This window comes from Zeus faber, assembly GCF_960531495.2.
Source record: "Zeus faber genome assembly, chromosome: 6".
Classification (NCBI taxonomy): Eukaryota; Metazoa; Chordata; class Actinopteri; order Zeiformes; family Zeidae; genus Zeus; species Zeus faber.
In genome coordinates, this window is record NC_137201.1 from 5457264 (window position 1) to 5477508 (window position 20245).

General features: G+C 42.6%; 1 protein-coding gene across 1 annotated transcript in view; it reads right to left on the minus strand.

The window, feature by feature from the left end:
- Positions 1–413: 413 nt before the first annotated feature.
- Positions 414–20245, minus strand: part of bmal1a (basic helix-loop-helix ARNT like 1a) — a 35803-nt gene continuing 15971 nt past the window's right edge. Inside the window, exons 3-20 of the mRNA XM_080002643.1 lie at positions 19131–19194; positions 17080–17227; positions 16449–16469; positions 16246–16278; positions 15088–15117; positions 14438–14595; positions 12963–13042; positions 12549–12641; positions 12215–12332; positions 11224–11373; positions 10017–10263; positions 9167–9273; positions 8535–8685; positions 6898–6977; positions 6698–6815; positions 4126–4219; positions 3884–3977; positions 414–2631 (exon numbers count right to left, since the gene is read on the minus strand). Coding sequence (XP_079858769.1) covers positions 2474–2631; positions 3884–3977; positions 4126–4219; positions 6698–6815; positions 6898–6977; positions 8535–8685; positions 9167–9273; positions 10017–10263; positions 11224–11373; positions 12215–12332; positions 12549–12641; positions 12963–13042; positions 14438–14595; positions 15088–15117; positions 16246–16278; positions 16449–16469; positions 17080–17227; positions 19131–19176 — 1926 coding nt within the window. The 5' untranslated portion in view covers positions 19177–19194 and the 3' untranslated portion in view covers positions 414–2473. The remainder of the gene's footprint in view (positions 2632–3883; positions 3978–4125; positions 4220–6697; positions 6816–6897; positions 6978–8534; positions 8686–9166; positions 9274–10016; positions 10264–11223; positions 11374–12214; positions 12333–12548; positions 12642–12962; positions 13043–14437; positions 14596–15087; positions 15118–16245; positions 16279–16448; positions 16470–17079; positions 17228–19130; positions 19195–20245) is intronic.

The window sequence follows — 20245 nt, forward strand, 5'->3', positions numbered from 1 at the left end:
TGGACTGAGTTGCAGAAGCATCGTACCAACAGCACAGCAGCACGATTGACAAGAAAGTTGAATGTCAACTGGAGACAAGAAGTAAAGAATGGAGAGGCAAGGATCGATTGTCTCCTTTTAGAAATCAGAGGAAACAAGATGTCCTTTCCATTTATCTTGTGTTGTGCTCTCCTGTCCATCTCGGCTAGTGTCTTCTTTCCCGTACCGCATTTAGTCAAAGAAACAAGAGTGAAGAGCAACCTGGGTTTCTCCGTTGTTTTCATGCCGTGTGACATTACTGAACATGGCATTGGGTTAATATTGTTCAGGTTCTTCTCTTCCTTCCATTTGTCTGCAAATCCCCGTAAGATGGTTAATTTCACCAATAACAGCCACAGTACAGTGACAGAAAGGCAACTCGGTCAACAACGACAGAAACATAGTTTTATTTTAAAAATATTCCACTGCGGATACGTACAATACACTCATCATACTCATATATATTTGCATAAAGTATACTCTTAACATGATAATATTTAAAGATTTGATACATTATTGTTGAGTGTGGGGGGGGGGTATGTTTTACAAGGGTTCACTTCGTCGGTAGTGTGAAAACATTGAGAGAAAAACCACAAGAACAGAGAAGAGCCAGAATTTGAGGAGGTCTTCTCACTCAGCATAAGCCTTTCAGTAAAGTTGCCATTTTGAAAGCAACTTCATGAGTCAAAACCATATTGGTGGATGGTAAGAAAAAAAATAAAAAATTAACGTTTAATTTAAATTTTTTGCAACAGAATTTATTTTTACAACTTTCAGAAGGTGCAGCATTTACATCTGTTAGATCAAAACTACATATGGAGGAAGGGGGTGGAGGGGTTATTTCTACCCCATTATTAATTATTTAACTCTCCATCTAAGTGGTTGTATTTGGTAGAAAAAGCTCAATTCAACTCCCAACCCCAAATAGTGTGCCAATTTTCTAAATGAGGATTACAAAAAATACAAACAAAAAAATAACCTAAAAACACAGTACAAGGCGTCCAGTGGCGTCGTTTAATTTGACATTGTGAATTCATTTTTTGGCTGGGAATGGTACAAAATGGCTTCCCCATGATGGTCATACAGAGTGAATGAACAACATTGAGTGTAAAGATTTTTTTTTTCCCATCACTATCCTGGAGGAACCAAAGAGATTTCAACTTCAAATGTTATTGCTCGATTTTAAATGACTGATCCTCCCCCAGAGCCAGATGACTGGAGAGGCGACGGCGGCATTATTTTATATTCGATAGATTAGCTTCTGTCTCCCCATTTAGACGGAACTCTCTTCTGAAGTGAGATCTTGGAAAGGATGGTTCGATGTCGTCCGAGCGGCAATTTAAGTCCACAACAGTTTTTAAGATTCTAAACCCCCAGTCAAGAGTCCAAGTTCCGGACAATGGTGTATTGGAAGGGTCATTTGGGAAAAAGGTTGTCCTTGGCTTGTCGAAAAGGCAGAGTTTGACTTTTCTTTTTAAAATAACTAAATCAACTCTTTTTTAATTTTTTTTCAACATTTGGAGGAAAGTTCATCGGTAACCGGGAACATGGTTTGAATGTCTTGTGAGCAACTTGGGTACATCGGTTTTTACGTTTGAAAAAAGCAGAGAGAAGACGTCCTGTTCGAGCTTGACGGGAAAACCAACCTCTTCGGTTTGATGGGAAAAATTTGTAATCTGTTCCACTCAAACGGTCAGTAGCTATGCTCCATCTTGGGATCAAACGGGAGGAAATTGCGGGAGGCGCCAGACTTAATTTCATCGCAATAGAGTTGCCCTATTTGACACATTGGCAAATATCTGTCTAGACAAAACAAGCACGACTTCATTACTAATATTTGACATTTATGTTTAAATATTCTTTGCATGGATATCATTAATGGTTTAACATTTTCAATGGGTGAAAATGACAGCCGAGCCCCTCCCCATCCCCCCGCCCCTCCCTGGTATGGAAAATGCTGTTGTCAACTGGGTGTCTCTATATGGAGACGTGCTTTGGAATCTTTTGGTGTCTGACACTGTGAGGGGGGCCACGCATTTCAACTATGGTCCTGTTACACAAAACGTCCAAACGGGCCTCCTGCAAAAATGGGAAAACAAATCCCCCCATTTGCCCAAAATCCCCCTGCTCTTCCCATTTTGGAAATCACTTTGATAATCGGGCCAATTTGATCAAAGTATTTATTTTTAATTTTTAAGGAGAACACAATCACACCAATGGTTGTGAGAAACTATTGTTTTCTCTTCTTTTAGTTGGCTACCTAGGTATTTTCTTAAATATACACAGATGTTACAGGAAAGGCATTAACTACAGAAGTCAACCTGTATCCCCGACGGTTGTCACACCAAAACCCAGCGAAACCGAGGCAAAAAACCGACCTCCGTTGATATATGAGGAGGTAGGGATGGGTGGGGTCCATTGCAACCCCTCCCCCAATTCCCCCTCTTTCAGCGTCTCACAAAGGCCAGGGGAGGTCGCTGAAGTCCACGGGTCCACCCAGGCCAGCGTCTGCCTCCAACAGTGACATGATGACAGCCATGGCCGCTTCGTCATTACTGGGGCTGCTGGAGCCGGGCTCGTCCATGATGTCGATGCTCAGATGGGAGTTGTCACCTAGAAAAGAGGATGAGGAGGAGAGAGGAGCACAGTTAGCCACTTGGTGCGTCTCAAGATGATCGCAACGCTCAGTAATTCAAGGGTTTTCAAAATGGGATTTTCAGTCATCCGGGTGAAGGCTGAGGTCCTGCCAATGTTTTGAGGACGACATTAGCACTTTCATCACACACGTAATAGTTGAGATACAAGCAGGTAGGGGCGTTGATTAGAACAGCTAATACAGTCTACGAACAAAATTGCATTACTGTACTCAACTCTATTCAACTACTGTATATGATGATAATAATAATAATATATATGATAATACATCTCATATCATATAGACATATATCGCGATATATCTTCCAGCCCTACCAAGAGACATGTTTGAGCTTACTAAAAGACATAGCCAAGACCACAGATTGCAACTGCATAAAGTATTTATTATATTGTAGTTCTAACTTAAAACTAATCTGTTGCTTGTGTGTGTTAGGGATGCCACTGTGAGGAATTTTTTCCCACTGGTTAATAAACTCAACTCGTAAATATTAATTACAACTAATAAAACTAAGCTACGGTCAGCGGGAGCTTCCAGCCGAAACACTTGAGACGTCTTTTCAGTGTCCTGCCTCTGCCCCTTGCAGCTGTCTGTGTGAGCACCGCGTGTCGATTACGCATATTTGATTATTTTTCGAGCTTATAGAGCTTGTGCGTAATCACCGGGTGTCATGACCTTTCACTGCATATAAGTACTACCGTATGTGTATGTATGTGACAAATAATCTCTTGAACTTGAACTCATTTGCAATTGACTCCATCAAAAGAAAAAAAAAAACATAATAATGAATGCTCAGTTAGAGTAATGTTGATAGGCTTATTTAGACTTAAGAGGCAGTGTTACCTTCATCATAAGGCTACACGCTGTTTTGTGGCTCTGATTTTTTTTTTTGCCCAAAAATGCCTCTTGATAGTAAAGGTTTCCGACCCCTGGTCTACAGCATTATTTTTTCAATTTGATGAATGTGGGCGCTGATTTGTAAAAATAAACTGGTTTTATTCACACACACACACACACACACACACACACACACACACACACACACACACACACACACACACACACACACACACACACACACACACACACACACACACACACACACACACAACGATGGTGGGGGCGGTGGGCAAGTAATGCAATCGGTGTATGCCCCAACACCGTGTTACACCAGTAACCACGGCAATGGCAGTGTGTGTATCTAACACTCACTCATGATGGACTGGTTGGAGTAGGGATATCCTATTGAATCAGGCCCGGGGATGATCCCTGTGGAGGGCAGCTCTGGTGTCCCTCCGTTCTGGATCTACGGGACACAGATGACACCCACACAGACTTCAGACGCTTCAAGAAATTCAAACCGTATGCAACTTTTAACTCTGTTGTTAGTTTACATCACATAATGTGAAAATTTATTCACTCTGTACGGCACGGCACGAGCACTGGCTTATTACCTTCTTGCCACCAGGAGAACAGGTATCAGGAGGCGGTGTGCTGGTGATATTCAGCGGGCTGGAGCCACAGCTGGAGGGGGAAGAGCCTCTGATCCTGACAGATAGACAGACAGAGCGAGAGTTATTAAAAACACCACACATGGTATCTACTGATTCCAGTAGAACAAGCACAGAAAACTGAACAAAGCAATAAATAAATACACATTAGTAATAATGATATTGTAATCACAATACTAATAAAATAAAAAAAAAAATACAAGTTAAAAAATAACACTTCACAAAAAAAGCCTCCAAAATGGAAAAAAATAAAAACAATTATATCACCACACCAATTAATAAACAAAACACAGTGCAAAAAGTTACATTTCCCTCTAAAACGGAGCAAATAATGTCCTTGTAACACCAGTGTTGTTTGAAATCCTGTATGTCACTAATCAGTTTTAAAACCTAAAATCAACCCACACCCTGGCTCTCAACAGAGCAACAAACAACCAGGGTCAACCTCTTGATTTTCATCATTCTGTATTTTAGTTTTCCTGCTTTCTGTAAATTGCAAGTTTTGCTTCTCCCACTAAAAAAAAGTAAAGTTTGCATTTAGTTGGGCTAGTTTATTGTACCCAGCAACAAATACGATGGCAGTCTGAGAAATTTTCATCAAACTTCTGAAATAAAATACTTAAATCTTTAAAAAGTGGGTCAAGTCTCTGGCATTTTAAGAAAAAGGTCTGTAAAAGGTACACAGAACGGGCATTGGCTGGACCAATACTGTTTGATTGATGATAAAATCATTGACAGTAATAGCACCATGTAAGATTCCACCTCCATTGGAGGTCATCTGAACTTCTGCTGAGTATGTTGTATTATCACAGTTTAACGTCACTGTCGGCTAGTGAGTTTTACCGCCACCACAGAACTCTACAATCGTTTGTGACATTTACCACAGAACAACCATGATTCTAACACTATTGCAATAACTCTGTCCTGTGGACGACCTGTAGAATGACAAGAGCACAGTTTTTTGGTTATGGAGAACCACCACCAACTGCCCTCTTTGGAGAACTATTTATCATGTTTGGGTCTGTAAACAACTGATCACTACTCCAAGAGGGAGAGAATCACCACGGGTGAGACAAATTAACAGAGAAACAAACAAGATTTACACAAAAACATGAACATTGGACGACAACATGTATTGAAAAACAGTGAATTAGGTCCAGGAAAACTGGAACTACAACTGGTCACGTGGCCTCTTCCTGTCATAGTTATGGCAGTAAATGAGGGAGGAAAGGAGAGGAATGCAACCAGGAGGGTGCTGGGGTGCACTCCAAGTAGGTGTGGTGGTGTGTGCGTGTGTGATGGGACCGCCTGTATGTGTGTATGTGTGTGTGTAAGATGTCCACCGGTGAGTGTACATGACTTATCCCCATTGGTACTGGTGTAGAAGGTCGGTATTATTTCGCGGCGACTCCAAGCAGCGGAAGGGGCCCCGAAGCCCCCCTGAACTCCACAGCCCTGTAGACACCCTACAGCTGCTGGAAAGCCCCCAGTACTCTGCCCTGCAGCCACAGAAGACCCCCTGGCCCCCAGAGTTGCCAGAGGCCCGTGGAGCAACCCCCAAGCCCAGCCCCGAAGAGCATGACCCAATCCCATGGAGAACGAGGCGATCCCGCACCCCAGGGGCGCACACATACAACCAACCCCCAGGTGCAGGCCCAAGATGCAGCCGCCGGCACAGAACCACGGGCACAAGGTACGGACCGCAGGACCTGATCCCGGCCCCACGGCGACAGACCGACACCCCGCCCGAGCCACCCGCCCCAGGGGCGAGTCGGCAGGTCCCCCATGCCCACCCACGCCCCGCACAAGGGGGAGGCCCGCCCCACCGCAGCCGACCAGACACCCCACCCGGTGTGAGTGCCAAGTGCCCATACAAAAAAAAATATATATATATATATATCATTAAAACAAAAATAATAATAATTCAAAAAATAATATATTCCAATAACTACAGGCGTTTTCAGACCAAACATTTCTTTGGGGCTCCCTGAAGGCAACTATGAACTGGGGAGGTTCCCAAGAACTAAATACCTTCGAGGGCTCTTTTCCTGGTTGCATCCGCACCGCCAGTAGGAACGCTGAAGTGACGTAAGCCAATGGGGTTTCAAATTTGAGGCGAGAAAAAAGCAATCCAGTGGCTGAATCTTCACTCATATTTCGATCTACAAGGCCTCGATTAAAAGCTAGTTCCCACTTTCATAGGGCAAGGGCATGCATGGGGACACCGCACGCAGATTTTTGGTTTAATTCAATATGCCTTTTGTAAGCTTCTATATGTTTCATTCTGTATTTGTAATGCACACTGACTGACTGACAAAAAAAAAGGAAAAGTGCCACCCCCATGTGTGTGACAAAGGTGGGGTGGGGGTCAGCCGAAGTGGCGTCACCAGGGGTCATCGGCATTGGTCAATACAATTGTCTTTATTCAAACCTTTATGAACCAAAATGTTATTTCCAATACTTGGGATACTTGTCAGAGCGAGTAAGACTAGTCTGGGTGGGAGTTGCCTCTTACCTCTGGATCTCCATCACTTCCTCTGCGATCATACGTCCGATCTTACCGGCGCCCGCTCTGGTGCCTCCCGGGATGCCAGGAACCGTTTGCAGGGCCCGCCTACCTCCGCCTGCACAAGCTGTAGGTTAAAGGTTAACAAAATAAATAAATAAAAATATCTTGAACCAGGTGGTGTGATGGGACGATTAGTGGCGTTTTACCTTCCGAAGTAAGAACACTGTCCATACTCTGTGGTGAGGCAGCAGACTGGGGGTACTCTGATCCTTCCATCATAGGACACCTGGAGGGGAGGACCCACAATTTAAACACAGAAATCATCCAGTCTAACTTCTCATCATCTCAAAACAAATGTCCATGTCTGATGAGTGAAAATTAAGAACTAAAGCCTAAGTCTGAAATAGATTAAAAATATTGTATTTCCTCAAATATAAACCGGTAGTCAAATCAAAACCAGGCCTATAAGCTGAGCGCTGCTCCCAAACAAGGAAAATGTGTTTTTATTGTAGATGTATTTAATTTACTCCATTTCCTCTGCTACAGATGCAGATGGCAGATCGTTTCTTGGGGCAAATGCCCCGCTCTGAGCGCTACTGCTTTCTAGCACTCCAAGCAGAAAGTGGTGCCTTCAAGGCGAACTCTGTAATAAACTGCAATTCCCCTATCGGGTACCACCACAAGTGCTACTTTTAAGGTAGCTAACAAATCCCTTTTTTTACAATACATGTGTTTGCATGACATGGCATCCACACGGTTATTTGCTCTAAAATTCATACAAAAATATTATCAAATATACTTATACATTAATACATCTATGCAATCTTATTTCTAAATTATGACAATTCTCATGTATTAATGCTACTAATCTCCATTTAACGCAAATGCAAAAACACTGGCTCCCACTCCCTTATGCATTCACGTCCCATAGCATTCACGTGTTGACTTATTTGCTTCGGAACAATCCCAGTTGAATGAATCAAATATATTTAACTAAATTATTTTGTGTCTGTTATAAGAATTTATAGAAGTAATAAACTGGAGCCGCAACTTTAATTATCACCGGACGAACCACCAGACACAATACCACCATGTCCAAATCCTCCATGGGCTTCCACGCAATTAACAGATAAATAAAAACCGTGGATTGATATAAAAATTGTTTTGTGACAACAACTCTGGCAGACATGCTCAGTGGTAGTGTACGCTTGTTGCTCGTCAGAGCAATCAACGAGCAACAGGTAGAACGAACACACACACACACACACACACACACACACACACACACACACACACACACACACACACACACACACACACACACACACACACACACACACACACACACACACACACACACACACACACACACACGACAATTTTCCATCTGCTCCCGGCGTGCGATATCTTTTCCACTCTCTAGAATAAATTGGTGTGTTTGCAACATCTCTGCCTGTGTCTGTGTCAGAGGGCCCTGAAAACGCCACTCGGGTGGCATGTGGCAGGGGGCACTGCCACAATCACTTTAATTAAGTGTTCTAAAGTAAAAGTGACTTTTTATTTTTTATGTTTTAAGAGACTTTAAGTTTAAGTCAAACACTTTGTTTAAATTTTAGTCAAGCACTTTGATATACTACATGTTATGCTGTCTGTTTTAGAAAGAGTGCAATAAATGTTTTTATTGGAAAAAATAACAATTGCGTGAGAGATCAATTCTTAGGAGAAAAATCGTGATTCACATTTTAGCAAGAATCGTGCAGCCCTACGTGGTACCCTCTGCAGTTGAGGTAAATACACTTGTGGAGGAAACACGGTACATGCAGTTACGATGGGGGGGACTTACGACACTACAGTGTTGGTGGAGACAATGTACTCCACCTCCTTGGTCCAGGGATTCATGAAGCTGAACCACCGGCTCCTCAGTGTGATGAAGGAGCCATCTTTGATCTTGAACTTGTAACAGTTGGTGTTGATCTTCTCCCTCATCTGAAGGACTACACACACACACACACACACACACACACACACACACACACACACACACACACACACACACACACACACACACACACACACACACACACACACACACACACACACACACACACACACACACACACACACAAAGAATAAATCTGCGCACGATTACTCAACTAGTTGATTAAACGTTACTACCCTTACTAGTCGACACCAGAAATATGAGTCTGTCATTAAAGTGATTCTGGAATTTTTATTACATTATGATATGAATAACAAAATCAGGGGGAATATCACAGCTTTTCAAATGATCGCTTGTTTTCCCCCCAAGGATTTTCCAAGCACTTCCACACACAAAAAAAGGCTATTTTCAAGGTATTCCCAAACTTTAATTTCTGAGGATGAAATTTAAGTACTTCAACGCAGGTAAGAACCCTGTTACAATATTCCTGCGTCAATACTTTATCAACACTTCCCCGATCATCATATTAGCACTACCTTGTCTATGGCACTCTGCCAGGTGGCCAATGTCATCCTGATGAAAATATTCATAGAAGGAGGTTCCTAGCAGCTCCTGGGGCAGGTAGGCGAGGATGGCTGTGGCTCTGGAGACCGAGAGAGAGACAGACAGTTATTTTTCAGTTTTATTTACCCACCGGCAATCCAACAAAAAAACAACATGCCGTTGAATTCATGGAAGGAGATAGCGGTGTCTCTGTCGAAAGATTTGAGCTATTATAATACATTGTAATACAAGACTTGAGGGAAGGATCTGAATATATCGGGGGTTTTTTTTAGTTTCCCTTACTGGTTTGTGCACATCAGCACCTCTCATTCACAAGAATATCACCAAGGCCTCTACATTGCAATGCGTCAACTATAAATGCCCATGCTCTCTGGAAGTGTACAATTGTGGCAACTTCAGACCTTGCTTAAGCTCAATCAGCAGACTTTGCCAAAAAAAAGCTTAATAAAAACATAAAAACACCACCCGACGTACACTCCTACACTCATTCCACCTCCCCCAAAAGTACACATGGGACTAAATATGCCATTGTAACTTATGCACATAAGTTTTGAGTTCAATTTTTACTTTTTATTTAATTTTTTTATTGCATATATAATATGCTTACGCATTTTTATATGTTTGACATTAAAACACTTAGTTGGCATACACTGTCCACATAGCGTCAACAAATATGACAAATTTTCTTTATTCTGCATTGTTGTTATCGGCATGAAATTGAAGGACTACATTACTAATAGGACACCTTACAGGACGTTTTTTTATGTTTTTTTTAACTGGAAAACAAGCACACGCCCAAAAGAGAAAGGAGGAAAAACTCACCTCTGGTCGACGAAGACGAACTTCCCATCGATGGCGTGTCGAGACACATACTCAGTGGGCTTGACTCTGATCTCGGCGGGGCTGGGCTGGGGCACGATATGGGGGTGCAGCCTGCCAATGGCCACCAGGCAGCTCAGGTTGCAGCCCTCGTTGTCTGGTTCGTTGTCCTCGTCCAGGCCCATCTTGGTGGGCGGCCAGCTCTTCAGGTAGCCCGTACTGTGGATGGTGCAGAAGCTTTTGCGGTCGGCTGCGGGAGGAGACAGATGAGGGAGGGTTACGGCGAGAGAAAGGGATTAAAATGATTAAAATTAAAGTGTATTGGTGGCCAAACTCACCACTGATACAACTACAGTATGACTAGACTTTGGACTAAAATGTAGCCTCTGGTAGTTTACGGCTACATTGTAAAAGTTAATCCTTTCAGAGTTATAGTTATGGCTGGATGATATCTTGTTATAATATCGATGTTGCGATGAGGACTAGATATTGTCTGGGATCATGGTTCGCGTGATATGTTTACAGTAAACAGGGTGCCCCCAGGATTCTCCCAAGTTAAATTTAAGATTTGTTAAGACTTGTTAATACCACTTAGAATCAGATTGAATTCTTACTTCCAACATCCATTTGCCATACTGGCAAATGGATGAAGGGTATCATGGAAAATCAGTATGGATTTTAAGTACATTAATACTTAATACGGTTGAAACAGTTGACTTGAGTTGCCTGATGCCTTTTAAAAGTTCTCCCAGCTTAAAGTCTCTAAAGTGGCCGCAGTCAAGTACAAAGCTGGGCCCAAAACACAGTAATTTGCCGACTGTCCAGTCTGGGGCACTATAGCTAATTTCCAACTTAAAAACATTAACATCTGCTACATCTTTTATGTCTGTATAAAACAGGTTTTACATTTTTTTACGCCCCAAACCATCTTCTCCATAAGCCAGATTGATTAAAAGATTTTATTAATAAAAAATAAAAAATAAAAAAAAAACTCAGTTGCTCTTTAAACACACCTATGGTTTAATGCCTACGGTGGCTGACTGCCTCCACCTTGAAAACGTAGGTAAGGCAGAGAGGTGTTTAGAGAAGCCTACTTCCTTGGGTTGGATAAGTGCGAAAATAATGTGCTTACTGAGCTGTGCTTCCTGGAACTGTTAAAAAGTAGATCGGGATGGGGGGGGGGGGGGGGGGGGGGTGACGGTATAGCTACCTTTTTTCTTGGAGCAAGTGGAAGAAAAGTCTTTATCTTCTACTTTGACTGAGGGCCTGTTGCATTTCATCCTGCAGAAGAAGGAGCGTCTGGCCCCGGAGCAGAGTCTGGATGGACCGGGTGTTATGTCCGTCTTCACCGGCAGACCAGCTAGGAGTGCGAGAAGTACAATAAAATTGGTGTAAATATTGACTGCTAAAGAAATAAAATTGTAAAAGAGACTAAAAGAGACTTGTGTAGCGCCCCCTCATGGCGCCAAAACATCTTTGAACCGTCAAGGCATGGGCTCCACAAGACCTCTGAAGGTGTCCTGTGGTATCTGGCACCAAGATGTTAGCAGCAGATCCTTAAAGTCCTGTAAGTCACGAAGCAGGCCCCCATGGCTCAGGCTTGGTGTTCCAACACATCCCACAGATAGTCGATCCCCAGCCATCCACATGATGTAGAAAGAAACCTGATTATCAGACCAGGCCACCTTCTTCCATGGACCAGTTCTAAAGCTCATGTACCCATTTTAGGCACTTTTGGCGGTGGACAGGGGTCAGCATGGACAGTCTGAGCGGTCTGTGGCTAAGCAGCCCAATACGCAGCAAGTTGTGATGCACTGTGTGTTCTGACATCTTTCTATCATAGCCAGCATTCACTTTTGCTACAGTAGTTCTTCTGTTGGATTGGATAAGACGGGCTAGACGCTGCTCCCCACATGCACCAATGAGCCTTGGGCACCCATGACCCTGTCGGGGATTCAGCGGCTGTCCTTCTTTAGACCACCTTTGGTCGGTGCTAACCACTGCATACAAGGAAAAACACACGCACGCACGCACGCACGACCAACGTGCTTTAGTTTAGCCCATTCGGAAGTAAAGATATATCACTACAAAAGGGTTCCTTGTTCCTTAAATACTTTCTGGCCTAGTACAGAGATTCCAGAAGAGAAAAAGAAAGGCTTTCTGTGGTGCTTGCGTATATATGCGTGTGTACAACTGATTACTTTTTGCGTCAATGAGCCTCTCTCGTGGGGCCGTGTCAGAGGAGGACAGCTGCTCCTTGACCTTGGCGATGTCCTTGGGGTGAAGGTAGTCAAACAGACTCTGGCCTATTAGGTCGTTCTGAGGGGAGCAGATAAGAAGAGGATTCAAAAATAATGTAAAAAATAAAAACACACATACACACAACCGCCCTTCAAAATGGCCTTGTAATATCCTTTTTTCCAGGCTTATTCACTGTTTTGAGAAACTGAGGATACACATAGACCTAACCAGTGGCATTCGCTTCATGTGTTATGAAAACAAATCCCCCTAATTACGTCGAAGCTGGCAGTGTACCTGGCTGTAATTTAGAATCTTGTAGACCGACTCTGAGACGAAGAGGATCTTGCCGCGGTCACATCCAACCACAAACAGGAAGCCGTCCGCTGCCTGGAGTCAAACAACCATGCACATTTGCAAATATACTTTGTTATGACGGGAGTAAATTAAATGGACTTTGTGAATGAGATTTTACAAAAGCTCACAATAGAGACCAATCTCCTGCACTAACATTAGGATGCACCCCGACCTAGTATGGCCTTTTGGTGTCCCAGTATACCATTGAATTGTATTTCACAGTAGTTATATATGCTTTGCTATTCATGCTTTTTGAAATACATAAACTGGGAGAATAATAATCACACAAATAATCCATGAATATGTCACTTTAAGTCAGACTTTGGATGGCTGGTGTCCCGGTGCCGAACTCACCCTGAGTATCAAGTGTTTGAGTTCGTCGTCTGACAGGAAGGACGGCTTGTAGTTGGCCTCAGTGTAGGGGTTGGCTGCACCTAACATACAAAACAAACACATAAGGCCCTTTCCCACTAAAACACACAAATCTACTGGCAATGTTCCGTATTGGCATCATGTGGGAAAAGGAGCTGGTGTTCCGTAAAAGTCGTTCTGCAAATTTACACATTCATAACATTTCAGTGAAAATGCCACAGCTGTACTGTGAATGGAAGTGTGTGGGAATGGAAGCAGTAACATTGCCATAAAGTAGGGGTGGAGCCGAATCCAAATAAAGCAAAAATAGTGGGAATTCTGTGCAAATATTCAAAAAGTAACATTTTGAACATTCGGAAAAATGGCGAGTCCAATCCGAACCGTGGCGTTCGGCTGCAAAGATGAGAAACTGAAACATGTCCAGTCTCTACGGAGACAGGTCTTTATATTCTTGAACGTTATTCTTTTTCTTCTTAAAAATGCCACTCAGGCCCAAGACGTGTCTTTTAGAGTTAGGGGTGCGGTGCGGGAACGTCGGACACAAACGCTTCACTTGCCCGCTGACGGCACTGGATCACAGAGCCGGAGGGAACAAGCGGACAGGGAGAGAATGTAGGACAGGTTGAAAATGATCAGACTGGGGGCTCTGTCAACGACACCATCCGGGAGGGGCGGGGAGACGGGTAGCAAAGCACTGGTCTAAAGACAAAAACAATTCTGTTGCCTAGCCCTGTGTAATGACATCATTATGTAATATATCCGTAACAGTGATCTATGTAGGAACAGACTCCACACAGAACTTTTCCATGAAGGAGGCCAGTGTGGAAATGACCTACTGCCTTTGCTGGATATTTTTTATCCAGTTACAGATTCCATGTCGGGAAAGGGGCTATACAGTATGTTCCAGGGTTAAGCCTTTGCATATGGCTGGAGTGACAAACAGAATGCAAAATTCTGATTGATGAACATACAGTACACATGCATGTCCTTGAGCCAAAGAGAGTCTCCCGCCCCCCCGTTGGGGTGTGTTGCTGGCAGAGCCCAGAACATGTGTAGAGTCTTCCAGAACACCGCGTCTGTTTGTATTTTATACCTTTTTGTAATTTAATGAGCATACAGCTGTCCCTGAGCACATGGAGTGGTGCTCTGTGTGTGTGGACGTATGCGTGCAACATTTTCGCAAAAACAAACTTTCTGTGAAACACTGCATATTTTATTATGTTAATTTTCAGATTCTAACTTACAAGGCTTGAAGTTAAATCAATGAGTCAATATTCTAGTATGATTTTACTACTACGACATTTTGTAAAAACTGAATAATCGTATAGATTAGCGCTTTAATTCATTTTGCAAAGCTGATTCGTCGATTGGCAACGTGTGATAAGTGGGGTTCCTCAATCCCGAAACATCATGAATTAAGACAAATATTCATACATCAGCCCCTCCTCCTCTTTTACCTCTTAGTGTCTTCATGTGCTGAACGGCCATGCGCAGGACTGTCAGCTTGTCCAGCTTGCGGGACATGGCGTTGCAGGTGGGCACCAGAGATGCTAGCTCATCTATGAAGCTGTTCATTTTGTCCCGCCGCCGCTTCTCAATCTGGCTGTGGGCCTCTCTGTATGGGGGGGGGGGCGATTAGCAAGTGGCTAAACAATGGATTTTTTACGAGAGTCGGCCAGTGATGTGGGAAGCCTAGTTGTTGCTTTTCAGAAGATAGAAGTAACATCTTGGGAGCCTCTGTGGGGACGGAGTGTACTTCGGTCCCACTGGTAAAGCTGCCTTTACCTGTTTTTTTACTCAAGAGTGCTAGAGAGAAAGAGAGGGCTGCCTTCCACAGTCCCTCCGCACTGATCGATACCCTTCAAATGTATCATGTTTGGTATTATCAACATTCACGAAGAACCCTCTGCCTCAAATTTACCACAGAAGAGTGACATTTAATGCAATCGGGACAGGCTTTTGGGTATAGAAAGACAAACAGGAGGAGACCACATGGGCAAGTAAGAAGGAATTAATGAAACAAAAAGAATGTCTAAACACAAGAGCGAAAGAAAGTATGCGATATAGGGAAAACAGGGTCACACACAAAACACAAATAGTTCACTACCTGGCATTCTTTATCCGCCCTTGGTGGTCACTTGAAAGACAAAAAACTGGGATTAAATGGTGTTACAGAGGCCAAGTTGTTAAAAAAATAAAATCAAAAAAGGTAGATTTGAGTGGAGTTCTATCTGGAAACAGAGTATAATAGCAGTGTATTTTGGACAGCAAGCGGGTGGAAAGGTGAAGGAGACTCCTCTCCTTCACCTTTCCACCCGCCGTGGCCGACATACAAAATGTTCTCCATATTTGTTGAATAAGCCATGCAAAGCTTATGCAACGTGCTAAGGCTGGGGGCTATATTTAACTGCGCACGGAGTGACGTAATAAATGTATGATGTAATGCTTCTTTGTAACCCCCCTTTTCCTAGTTAAAATGTCAAACTCTAGCCCATTTCCTCAAATTCATAGGGTGCGTGATAATCGATAAACGGTAATGTGGAGGACGGAATTTATCCCGAAGCCAATTCATCTTTGTAACATTCAGGCTCAATTTGTTCACTTCAATGTTTCCTCTGCTCACCAAGAATGAGTCTATAAACTGGTTTTAACTGTTGACTTAGCATCTTAACATTGCATCTCTGATAATGAAATCTTAAGTTTTGTATAAATCAAAATTTGATGTGTAAATGTAAACGGATGCAACAGCTGTACACGCACACTAGGTTCACCACGACAAAAAAACAACATAAATGGAGTGATATTTGCTATAATATTCATTTCATGGATCAATTGAATGATTGATTTGGTTTTAAGTGAAGAGTTTACGTTTTTTGCTGTCGAATTGTCATTTTACGTCACTAAAACAGTAAAATTGAGTTATTCCCAATGTTAAAAATATAACAATTTTAACAGCTTAGTATCTGAAATAATGGAACATCCATCTATCAAATGACAATATTGTGACTTTTCAAAAGGCATTGCCCAGTCAGTGCCCTATCAATGCGTTTCCACAACAGCAAGGCCTACATCCAAAAATGGCAGGAATCTTTTCGTTGTATGTTTTTCAAGTGTTTTTATTTGGAAAAGGCATAACTATAAATACCCTGCATCGCTAATGAAGACAAGGCCAAATTTATTGCTCCTGTATGCGGTGTTTATGTCCGAGAACCCAGAACTACTCAAAAGGGCACACTTTGTTATTGTGTTTGTAATAAAGCCTTACCTCCCAAGTTTATCCTTGTCTGGGTCCATGTCACTAAGGGAAAACAAGAGGAATACGCTTTAATAAACGACTCTGTATAGTTCGTAGGGTTCAATATTCAGTTGCTGTTCTTTTTGGGGCATGTACAAATAACCTATTTAAAAAAAAAAAACACAGGTTTTGTTTGGCAACACAGTTGTCAAAACTCAAAAGAAAGAACTTACTCGAAGGAGAAGCCATCGATCCTGCAACAAAAAGAAACACAAGACAAAGCTATTGAATTGCTTATTCATTATTATTATTTTTCATTGTATGCCCAGCAAGCTGTCAGCATGCTGGGCATACAACACAGAGTATTTGTATGCCATTGCATCCAGGACAGAGTTAGTCTGCAAGTGGAATTCAACTTCTCAACCTGCAATGCAACTCTTTATTAATTCTTAAATCATCAAGAACTGCTGCAATAACTCTGTCCTGTGGACGACCTGTAGAATGACAAGAGCACAGTTTTTGGTTATGGAGAACCACCACCAACCCACCTCTTTGGAGAACTATTTATCATGTTTGGGTCTATAAACAACTGATCACTACTCCAAGAGGGGGAGAATCACCATGGGTGAGACAAATAAACATGGAAACATTTACACAAAAACATGAACATTGGACAACCAACCAACCCCCGAGTGTAGGGACAAGACGCAGATCCCGGGCATTACAAGTGATTGAATAGCGAACTTCACTGAGACTCAGGTAAGTGTCACAGCGGTCTGTGAAGCTGCCCCCATTCTTCATCTTCTGCTTCGTCTTTCATCGTCCAATGTGAGTGTGTGTGTGTGTTATGAGGCATCTTCTTACTGGTAGTCGGTGGTGCTCCCCTTCCGTTTGCGGGTGTAGTCCATTCCAGGCGTGCTGATAGAGTTGGAGATAAGGTCGGTGGAGCCGGGTGACATGAAGTCGGTCATTGTAGACGAGATGTCCATCCTTTGGTCTGCCATCAGATCATCTGTGGAGAGAAACGCGTCGGTTAAGCCTAGGTTATAGCTCTGCGCCTGCGCAGAGAGCATAGGGGGTTTATAGCTGGCACATTCTCCATTGCAGTATTCTCAGAAACTATGGGTGGCAGTAGAGAGAAAGTACAGTGTGAAGCAGGAAGTAGTCAACGAAGAAAAACGCTAATAGACACTAGACAGCACGCAAACATGGCTGTACGCACAGAATCGGAGCTTGTGCCGAGGAGGAATTTCTGTTCCTGGTGGTTCAACTGACAAAAGTGCCGAAAAGGAGCTGGTCTGTCGGCCCATTCCATGCAACGACTGGAGAGGGGGTTGGGGTTATATCCTACTCAGCATTTTATTACAGAGGAACTTACTGAATGGTTCCTTTTCGTTCAAGAACAGAGTGACAATGTGTTATTATTCTCCCTCATTGCAAAACTCTCTAAAAAGTAACTTGCACATAAATACCAATAAAAACGTTATCCATTATATGAAACCTGAACTTTACAACGACCCTGTTAATTTACAATAAAATCACCAAACCTGGGTGAGCTGTTTGCGTATACTATTTAGTCTGCGTAAAAACGTAATTGGTAGACTTTGAATTTCACATCTGACTTGTGCCGTGGATCAATGTTGTACAACATATTAGAGATAAACCAGCTAAACGCTGACTTGCTTCCAATGTGTTTCCAGGGAACACCCCTCACGCCACATTAACAAAATCTTGGAGGTGCGGGACCTCACGCACCTCCAAGATTTTGTCCCAACGCAGCATGCCAGCACCCCCTGGTGACGTCATTTGCGTCACGCACTCCCTCACGCTGGGGACAATTATAAACTTAGCTTACGCAGCATTCAACAGGCCAACCTGAACAGGGAGGTCGGGGGCAGAAGTGGAACGCGGCTGGGGCCGGGTATCAAAATTGGATGCTCCATGCTCGACTTCGATGCCAAAGTAACTTAGATACCAAAGTAGTTTCTCTCTTTAGTGCCAGACAGTATTAAAAATCATAATAATAATAATAATAAAACCAAATATTTGTACAGAGTAAATGTGCCATGTAATTAAAATTAAAATAGATATATTATTTATTAATTTATTGTTTTTTGATGGCATGGCTTTAAAAAGGGACAATAGACAATTTTTGCGCTGCTGTCGCAAAGACAACCAGATCAATTTACAATCACTCAGAGCACTCCATGTAAATGATCAACACCACTAGAAATAAGAGAGAAGAAAGAACCATGAGGAAGAGGTAAATTGTAATTGTCACAATGAGTAAAATTGTATTTATTTTGGTTGAGCAATCATAGACATATGTACGTAGACGCAGCATTGACTGCTTCGGCTCGTCACTGCGATATGTCAACCTCGCCGCCATATTGGAATGGGCAAGACTGGCCTGTACACAAATACAAGTAAACAGGGGATTTTACATTACATTTATATTTCTCAACCGATTTCAATGAGGCATTTTTATATTCAATGGTTTATGATCTACATGAAGTAGATTGCTCTGCCGTCTGCCAATGGTTTCTCATTGGTTGACACACTTCCTGTGAACCACTGCCCTGAATCTGTCCTTTTCCCGGGAGTTCGTACCCTTAAACAGTTCGAATGAATAGGGATATGGAGGCTTATAGGGAACCAATCTAAACTCAGATGGTGTCATTATTCTATAGCCATTATACTGTGCAATCAATATTAACTCCATAATGATAAATTAAAGAAAAAAAGTTGTAGTTGTTGTATTAGTTGTTGGCCATTTGTCAAGTTATGTCTTAAAAAACATGGAAAAAATTAATAAAAATAACATGTGCAGTGCTATTTTTCTCCCTTGAAAAGGCAGGAAGTTCCAACTGGTTGAAACTCAAACATCAAAACAAGACTTAAGAATTTACACTCACCACAGATGTTCATCACAGCCTCTGTGTTAAAATCATCTCCTTCCATCCACACAAGAGCCCTCGACTGTGGAAGCAACACAGTTTGATTAGATTGGTTTCAATTCGTTTGGTCACTTTACGCAATGCTATAGCTCCTTGGGCAAAGTCCAAATACTAATAGATAAATACTTACTTAATAAATAAGTAGGTAAAAGTAAAGTAGTAAGTGAACAGTCAGTTCTTGAAGTTGATGTGTTAGGAACAGGAAAAATGGGCAAGCATAAGGATCTGAGCGACTTTGACAGGGCCAAATTGCTATGGCTAGACGACTGGGTCAGAGCATCTCCAAAAAAGGCAGGTCTTGTGGGGCATTCCCATTGCAGTTTGCAGTGGTTAGCACCTACCAAAAGTGGTCCAAGGAAGGACAGCCTGTGAACCGGCGACAGGGTCATGGGTGCCCGGTGGCTCATTTATGAAGGTGGGGAGCGAAGTCTAGCCTGTCTGGTCTGATCACACAGAAGTTTGCTGAAAAAGTTAAAGCTTGCAATGATAGAAAGGTGTCAGAACACACAGTGCATCGCAGCTTGCTGCCTATGTGGCTGCGTAGCTGCAGACCGGTCATGCTGACCCGTTTATCGCTGAACAGTATACACCAATCAACCACAATATTAAAACCACCACTAACAACTAGTGGTTGACTGATTGATCCTCGGCCGATTAATTGGGCTGATATTTGCGCACTGAGATAAACGGCATCAGCCAATGCCTGCGCTCAAAAGGCCGACAAACACTGTCTGCAGACTAGCGTTTTCAAAAATAGATTTTTCTATACATATCGTTTCTGAATATTTGAAACGGTTTCAATACTAATTTTCCACACTATCGATATACCTGTAGCAGCTGCTTCCTTGCTCTCCCTTCTCTCTGACAGCGACTGACTTTTCTCACACACACACCGCTGCAGTGCCCACATAGCCCTGTCTCCTCTCACTCATTCGCTGTCTTCACTAGTCTTGTACATTTGTTATGGTGTTAGTTGATTAAAAGGTGGCAGGTGCAGAGCCTCCGGGACAGGTTGTGGAAATTTTTTTTTAAATACAACAGGAGTGCTGTTAAGAAATACTTGGCATTTGAGG